Source organism: Leishmania panamensis, assembly GCF_000755165.1.
Source record: "Leishmania panamensis strain MHOM/PA/94/PSC-1 chromosome 3 sequence".
In the NCBI taxonomy this organism is placed as follows: domain Eukaryota; phylum Euglenozoa; class Kinetoplastea; order Trypanosomatida; family Trypanosomatidae; genus Leishmania; species Leishmania panamensis.
Window position 1 is genome coordinate 63,669 of NC_025876.1, and position 8,003 is coordinate 71,671.

At 59.7% G+C, this 8,003-nt stretch overlaps 4 protein-coding genes across 4 annotated transcripts in view; all 4 read left to right on the plus strand.

Moving 5' to 3' along the window:
• Positions 1 to 2,586: 2,586 nt before the first annotated feature.
• LPMP_030230 (hypothetical protein) lies at positions 2,587 to 3,054 on the plus strand (the record flags this gene model as incomplete). Its single annotated transcript, XM_010702663.1, has 1 exon — positions 2,587 to 3,054. The coding sequence occupies one exon, from the start codon at positions 2,587 to 2,589 to the stop codon at positions 3,052 to 3,054; it is 468 nt and encodes a 155-aa protein (XP_010700965.1).
• Positions 3,055 to 3,622: 568 nt separating this feature from the next.
• Positions 3,623 to 3,874, plus strand: LPMP_030240 (ribosomal protein L38, putative; the record flags this gene model as incomplete). Its single annotated transcript, XM_010702664.1, has 1 exon — positions 3,623 to 3,874. The coding sequence occupies one exon, from the start codon at positions 3,623 to 3,625 to the stop codon at positions 3,872 to 3,874; it is 252 nt and encodes an 83-aa protein (XP_010700966.1).
• Positions 3,875 to 5,756: 1,882 nt separating this feature from the next.
• On the plus strand, positions 5,757 to 6,278 carry LPMP_030250 (hypothetical protein; the record flags this gene model as incomplete). The annotated part of the gene is made up of 1 exon (XM_010702665.1): positions 5,757 to 6,278. The coding sequence occupies one exon, from the start codon at positions 5,757 to 5,759 to the stop codon at positions 6,276 to 6,278; it is 522 nt and encodes a 173-aa protein (XP_010700967.1).
• Positions 6,279 to 7,337: 1,059 nt separating this feature from the next.
• Positions 7,338 to 8,003, plus strand: part of LPMP_030260 (hypothetical protein) — a gene marked incomplete at both ends in the record, with an annotated part of 6,770 nt that continues 6,104 nt past the window's right edge. Inside the window, one exon of the mRNA XM_010702666.1 lies at positions 7,338 to 8,003. Coding sequence (XP_010700968.1) covers positions 7,338 to 8,003 — 666 coding nt within the window.

Here is an 8,003-nt window from a genome sequence, read left to right on the forward strand (position 1 = left end):
TTTTCTTCTTCGTTCTCCTCTCTTCCCCCCCCCCCACCCCCCCTCCCCTCCCTTCGTCTGTGCGTGTGTGTGTGTGTGTGTCGCGCTGTCGTTTACACGGAAGATGTACTCTTGTTTGGTTGTGTACTTGTTGCCGTAAGGGATGCCTGTGCTGATGGCTGCACACATGCACTTTCGGGGCTGCTTAGACACGCAGGTCACTGGTCGACATGACCCTGCGAGAAAGGGAAAGCGAGAGAGAGAGAGAGAGAGAGAAAGGCTGCCGCTTGTGCAAGTGCGCCACTGTCTCTGGAGCCGATGCGTCTCTTCCCCCGACCCGACCCGCCCCTTTCGTCTGTTTCTTTGCTCTGTCTTCCCTCTTTAAAGTTGGCCAAATTACGCGAAGGCTTTGCGGCGTCACGCACAGTGCCACTCGCGCGCACCTTCTACACACGCACCCGCGTATGTTCGTGCGCGTGTGTGGGTATTCCACCCCATTGTTGTGGTGTTGCAGCGACGGCACTGTAACAGCTGACCTTTCTTCCCCCCCCCCTCCTCTCTCCCCCCTTCCACTGCACGTTAGCAGTGGGCCCCTGGGGTTGGAGGTGGACATGGAAGATGAGGCAGAAGCGCTGTACGCCGCACGTGCCATGTGTACAGCCTGCCGCCTCTCTTTTCTCCGTCTAGACCTGACTTCGATGCTGATCGCCCAGTTTGACTTTATCATTTGAATATGTGCTTTGCGTTGCTGTACTCCCGCCCCATGTGTACCTCATCCGTGTGTGGTGTGAGGGGAAGGAGGGTATATATACACACGTGTCTGTCTCTGGAGCCTCTCTCTCTCTCTTTGCTTTTCTCTCCCCCCCCTCCTCCTCCTCCTCCAAGCTGAAGTTGCATAAAATGTGCGAATGTGTCGCGTGCCCACTCCTTTCCCGGCGTTGCTTTTGCATTTAGGCGGCAGGCGTCGGCGGCAACGTGTCTCTGATCTCTTCTTCGCTGTCGCTTTTTCGTGCTCCCACCCACCCTCCCCCCCCCCTTCTCTGCCCTCCATTCAAATCCGCACTGGCCACAGCAGAAGAGAGGCACATGCGCATCGTGACGGAGGTTCAAGGAGAGAGAGGGGGAGGCGGAGAGAGAGAGGCCGCAACGTCTTTGCTTTATTAGTGGGCGCGGGGGGGCGGATTGCTCTAGAAGTGGACCTCGATCGTCCCCGCCAAAACCCCCCACCCTTTCCCTGTCGACCTCACGTGCACAGTCTCACGGACTTCCCAGCTTTCCTCGCCCCTCACGCTCGCTCTCTCTCTCTCTCGGTGTGACTCGGTGCTACTGCTGCTCGTTGTTGCTGTTTGTTGTCTTCTGCGCATCTCAGCATGCGTGAGCCACTCTTTTTCTCGCTCTGTTCTGCGGCCCTGCAGTCCATGTTGACTACAGTACTACAGCCTCGCCGTCTCCTGTCACTCCTCCCCTCCTCCTGGCTTCCACTCTCCCCCCTCCTCTCTCTCTGGAGAAGTAGAGCGCGTAGTTGCACGCACGAAATCTAAAACGACATCTTCATCTCCCCTGTGATTTGCTTCTCTCGCCTCGATTATGTTCCTTCACTTTTGCTTGTAACGACTTCTTTACTCCCCTCTTCGCCCTTTGCCTGTCATGCTCATGTGTGCATCGCCGTGCATTACCCCTCTTCTGCCTCCATCCTCCCCCCTCCCCCTGTGTGCGCGTGTGTGTATGTGTAGGTGTGGGGGGGTGAGGGGGAGGGGGGGTTCTGTATGGCCGTTTGCCGCCTGCAGTTCTCTCTTGCTTACTTGCCCCCTCCTCTTGAGCACACGCGCGCATTAACACCGCTCAGTTGTGACGGCAGAATTGTGGACTGCTAAACTGAAGAAGAAAAGAAACGACGATAGGTGACCAGCGACACTGAGGCGCACACGACGGCACTCGACAGATCGCCGCCTCCGCACAGCTGCCTCTGTGCAATGAAGCGTTGATCCCACTGCCACTCACCAGTACTCGGGTGTGGCTACTCACTCTATGTCCACATCTACGGCTATGATGGTCAGTAGCATGAGCTCAGAATTGCAGAGCGAGATGCGTACACCAAGTAGGCCAGCTTGTGGGCGAGGCTCCAAGTAAGCCTCTGTGGAGCACAGATGGTTCAAGTGCTGATGGAACGACGTGGGGTGGGAGGGGAGCTGTACAAGCGCGGACGGGCTTGAAAACTCCTCCCACCCCGTCGCTGTCGTCTCACGTAGAGGCCTTTTTTTTTTTCGCCTCGCTCGCTCTTCATTTCTTCGGCCCACGCCTTTACTCGCTTTCCGTCTCGGCAGCCGTGCACAGCGGGCCAGCGGTATAGACAGCCCACCCACCCCCCACCTTCTCCTCTCTCTTCCTTCGACGTTCTCTCTCTAAACACGCCGCCCTTGAGCACCTGCCGTGCTCTCTCTCTCGCCTTGCCCACATGTGCTTCTCTGCGCCTATTGGGGAGGAAGAGGGGAGGGTATCACCCGATCATCACCGTCGCCTGTCTACACCCAAGGGTGTTATTCTGGGAAGGAAAGGGAAGTACCATGCGCGAAGCAGCGCGTCCTTGGCTAGAAGACCACGGAGTTCATGCTGCGCCGCACTGCACGATGTGCGATGGGCAACAGCCGCTTCAGCGGCAGCAAGGAGCGCGACCGCATCGAGCAGGAGCGCCGCCGCCACGTGCTCTATGACGCTGCAGGCAACCTCCAGATCGGCGGCCTCCTACTCCTGATGTACGACGACTTCAAGAAGCCCGCCGCCGTCGGCCTTGCCATTGCTGTTTTCCTCTACGGCTATAACCGACTGCTTGTGCACCTGTCGCGAGAGGAGGAGGCAGAGGGCCTGCGGCTAGACGTGCAGAGCGAAGCAGTGGCCCGGCAGACAGGCAAGCTGAAGGCGGATCGGTATCTCGTCAAGCCGAACCGCCAGATCGACGACCCTGATTTTTTCAATATCCCCGCCTTGGGCGGCAAAGGGGTCAACTCGAGTCGACTCTTGAGCGATGACAGCGTGAGCAGCGGGACTCTGCATAGCGAACGAAACCGCAGCTCATAGGCCGTCGGACATAGAACAAAGCGGAAAGCTGGAACAGTCGTAGCCGTCTACGTTTCAGGGGGCCCTCCAGTCGTGCAGCCGCCCCACCCTCTTGAGCACTGCATTCATTGTCTTCACCACGAGCACCACAGTCCACCGCTGAACTGGATTCCCTCTCTGTGCCTTTCCTGGTGCTCTGGGCTGCCCAGAGCACCAGGAAAGGCCGGCAGACGAGCCGCCACTGTAAGTGCAGCACGAGAATGGTGGGGCGCCGCTTCTTTGCCCCTGAAGCGAAAGTAGGGGGGAGGCTGCAGTGCCCGTCCCTCGCACTCTTTCCATCGATGTTGCAGCTGTAGCGGAGCACACGCTCGGTAAAGCAGCAACGCGCTCGCTCACTCTCTGCCATCCTCGCCTCCTCTCTCTCCGCCCGCGGGTTCCTCAACCACTCCCTCACACGTGGCACGCACCCACACATGCACATGCCTGCCTCTCCCACCCTCCCCCATGCACCATACATACGCTGGCAGGACGTCCCCCTCTTTCCCCCTCCCCCAGGTCTCTTCCTGTTTCACTCTGCCCACTCGTCATCATGCCGCGGGAGATCAAGACTCTGAAGGAATTCCTCGCCATCTGCTCTCGCAAGGATGCACGGTGCGTGAAGGTGAAGCGCAACCCGAGCGCCACCAAGTTCAAGGTCCGGTGCAGTCGCTACCTCTACACACTCGTCGTGAACGACAAGAAGAAGGCCGACAAGATCGAGCGCTCCATCCACCCCTCCGTGAAGAAGATCGCCGTGACGGCCCGCTCGCACGCCAAGACGAACGCCGGCACCAAGCAGTAAGAAGATGCAGCAGCGATGGCATAGGTGGTACCGTCGTCGTTGAGCCACACATGCATGGCGAGAAGAAAAGGAGAGTGGCAGTGGAGCGTTTCAGCACTTACCGCACGCGGCAGTCCCTGGGCGGCTCCCTCCTCTCCATCGGTCTTTGTGCTCGCGCCGGGGTTAAGGAGCGGGGATGGCGGCCGCTACGGAGAAGCGAAAAGGGGTCGTGATGCGGAAAGAGTCCTGGCCTGCCTGACCGCTTTCCTGGCTCATGAAACAGCGCTTTAGTAGGGGAAGAACGTAGGTGCCCAGGTGTAGGGGAGGAGACCTCTCACCCTCCTTCCCCCCAAAGAACCTCTGCCCAGGGTTGCCGCGCAGTGGTGCACCCTCAGAGAAGGCCACCGGTGCCGTCGTGCGCCCCCCTCCCCCCCTTTTCCGCTGTTCTCCCGTTCTCGTTCATTTGGGGCTCATTTTTCGTTTTCGTTTTCGTCTTGGCTCCGTGAAGGCACGTCCGTGTGGGTACGCCGACGTGGGTGGGGTGTGGTGCAGCGAGGAGGGCAGTGGCAGCGGGACCGGCACCCGCGCGTAGGAAGAGCAGCACACATTCCTTCCCCACCTTCTCACACACACACACACACACACACACACACGTAGGCGCCAGCACAAGCGTGCATCCTGGCCCTTCTACGCAAAGAAAATATTGTAACGGCAGTAACACCACGAGAACTGCAAACTGGTGGCGTCGAGCAGGTCGTGTGGTGCCTCGTGCCTCCCTCACGCCGCCACCTCTCTCCCCCTCTCCCTCCTCGCTCTGGTGAACTTGGTCATCGTTGTGGGTGGTGGGCCAGGGCAACAACATCAGCCAAAGCAGCGGTGTCCCTCTCTTTCATGTATGGGGGGATTCAGGCGTTGGGTTGTTATGGCTGGTGCATGCATGCATGCGTGTGTGTGTGTGTGTGTGTGTGGGTGGGTGTGCCGCTCCTGCAGTCCTCCTCTCCACTGCGCTATACAGTGGGGGAGGGGAGGGGGGGCGCAACGGAAAGGAGGACTGCAAGCAGATATGCGTACGCCTGTCAGTGCACTGGTGCTGAGGTGGCATCTTAGCAACACTTTCTCCATTCTCACTTCCCCCTCTCCCCTCGCTCTCCATCTCTCTCCCGCCACCATGGCGCGTCGCTACCGCACAGTTATCGAAGTTGTGTCGCTTTGCTCCTCCCCCCTCCCCGTTATTGTCCTCCCTTCTCCGCACACTTCAGTCGCTGTGCTCCGTCACTTGCACCGAGCGCACAACACCTCAACTCGGTGTCCTTCACATCGCACTGCCTCGCGTTCACCCCATTCTGCCATGTCCGTCGCCCTCGCGGCGAGGTGCGCGCACCTGCCCAAGGGCGATGCGAGATCTGTGGCGTGCGTGTTTCTTGATGGGCGAGGCCGCAGTCCAAGTGTAGTACTCCGCGGGCTGTCATGCGCTAGGACCGCAATAGCTGCGCAGACTGGTAGCGTTTGCGTCTCAGCAATGCTGAACCAGCGGTGCGGTCATGCTGTAGGTCACCGCACCGCCGTTTCGATAAGTGGTGCGATACCTCCGTTGGGGTCCTTTACAGCGCCGCAGCAGCCTACCGCGGAGGATCTCTTTACGAGCCGCTTCGGCACGAATACCGCCGGTCATCGCCGAGGCACCGCCGCCGACGCGGCACCACCGCTTGACTCGCCAAACGAAGGTGTGAATGCGCTCTTTACGGCGCGGTTTCCCGCCATGGCATCACAGGCCACAGCGGAGAGGATGCCCAGAGCGACTGCGCCACCTGGTGCAACGAGGACACAGGCGCGGCCGTGGAGGGGTCTTTGGCGGTGCCTCACGTCCTACAGCCACCTACCTGCGGTCAGGATCAGTGGCAACATGGATAACGTGCTGCATCCTGCGGGCGGTATCAATGCTATGCCGGCACCGGCGCCACCGCCTGCCGGCTTCTTTCCGCAGCACCCGCCAGTCGCCAACGCAGTCTTGGGGCCCTCACCGTCTGGGCACCAGCCTCCGCCACCCGAGGTGCAGCGCTACTGGCACAGCTACCGACTGTGGGCCTCCCTGCAGCCACACATCCAGCAGGATCAGCAGGCTGTGCTGCAGCTGCGTGCACAAGCGCATATCGCCAAGGTGGCGCAGCAGGAGTCCCTGCGACAGCACCTGTACCGCACCATGTACTGGACTCTGTTCGTGGTGTGTCCGCTGCTGTCTCTCCTGTTCCTGTGGCTGGCCATCGATGCCGCTGCATACGGTGCGGAACTGGAGTTATTACCCTTCGTGAAGTATGACGAGGCCCTCCGGGACTTCGCGGAGGCGGAGGGCCACCACCGCCACCTCAGACACGGCAAGGGCCACAACGGCGCAACTCGGAAGAAGAAAACTATACGCATCGACTGAGCTGGGCTGGTGTGCGGGGCCGCTCAGGTCTTTCCCCCCTCCCCTCGTAAACGTCTGGAAGACCACCATCATCACCACCACCACCACCACCCCCGTGCGCGCGTCTGTATCTCCGCTGCCACCGTCGCTGCCTCTGTGTACTGCCGTTGTGCGTTGCAGCGCTTCACGCGAAACGAAAAGGGAAAGGGGGCGACACAATACAGGAACGGGGGAGCGTGCGGAGTGACGTGGCCTCTGTCTCGATCCTCCCCTCCTCCCCCCCCCCCTAACTCAGGCACTTCTCTCTCTCCTCCTATTTTTCTACATCCCTCGCTTCTCTGTTCGCTCTCTTCACATCTGTGTGGGTGTGGGTGGGTGTGTGGGTGTGTTCGTGCGCGTATGCGCCTGCTCCTCTATACCTGACGCAACTGCTGCCCCCCTCTTCTTCTTCACACTCTCCACTCCTCCATCTCTCGCACGCGTACACGCGCACCAAATCGTCCTTATTTCCTCTCTCTCTCTCTCTTCCATCGCGGCTGCATCGTCACGAACGTAAGCGTCAATGAATCACTGCGACCACGACCGCCAGCAGCGCCAGCATCTGCTCTCTCATTCAGCTTAGCCATCACTCGAACCACCCGCGGGGTTTTGCACTGGTGGGTAGGTGTTAGTCACAGTCAAGTGGGGCTGTGCTGCCCTCTGCGTCACTTGAGGCTCGACAGCTGCGCCTTTAAGCCTCTTCTCTCTTTATCTTCCTTTCCCGCCTTTCCACTGCTAAGGCTCCCAATCACTCCTTATCAAGAGAGCCTGCGATTACCGGCACCTGCAGTTTGTGGCAGACGCTCGACTGTCGACGCACCCGACGCTGCCGTGCTGCGTTGGCCCTCACGCCTTCGCTCCCTTTCGCTCGCTCGCTCTCTGGCGGAGTAGCACCGCCGCTGTGCGCTTCCGCTGCCTAATACAGAGCTGCTGACGGCTGAGCATCCTGGGCTCCAGAGTCGCAGGCCGCTCTCTCCCCTTCTCCGCTTGACTCGGCCCACCACGTTGCTCGGGATGAGGACGTCCACACATATTGGAGGCATGGTGCCGCAGGACCGCTGGCAGCCACAGAACAGGGTAAAGGTGTGTCAGTACCAAGACTGTGGCGCCTCCTTCGGCTTCTTCTCCAGCAAGTTCAACTGCCACCGCTGTGGCATCGTTCTGTGCAGTACATGCGCCACCACAAAGACTGTGATTCCGCGCTACTACAATGACCAAGCCGTCATAGTCTGCCAGCGCTGCTTTCAAGTGGTCGAACGCTACAAGGAACGCGGACCATCCGCCGCAGGCTACCTCATTCACTCTGGCGCGGTCAGCAGCACACCAGCGCGAAATTCGCCGGTGCCAGCGACTCAGTCAACCCCAGCACCAGTTTCACCAGGAGCCGCGCAGCACTACGCTACCGAAGTGCCTTCTACTCCAACCATCCCTCAAAAAAAGCCAGTCCTTGACCACTCCAGGACACTCATAACCGACAGCGACCTTCATGCGCTCCAAGACATCATCCAAACGCTCCAGAAGGCCCTCGCGGAGGAGCAGAAAACATCAGCGGCTTTAGCCGCCGCCAATCGTACGGATCTCCACAATCTGACAGAAGAGAACACAGCGCTAAAAAATGCACTAAACCTCCTCCAGCAACAGCAGCAGCACAACGAACAGGCCAATACACAGCACCACGACTCATCACAACTACTGCAACAGCGCAGC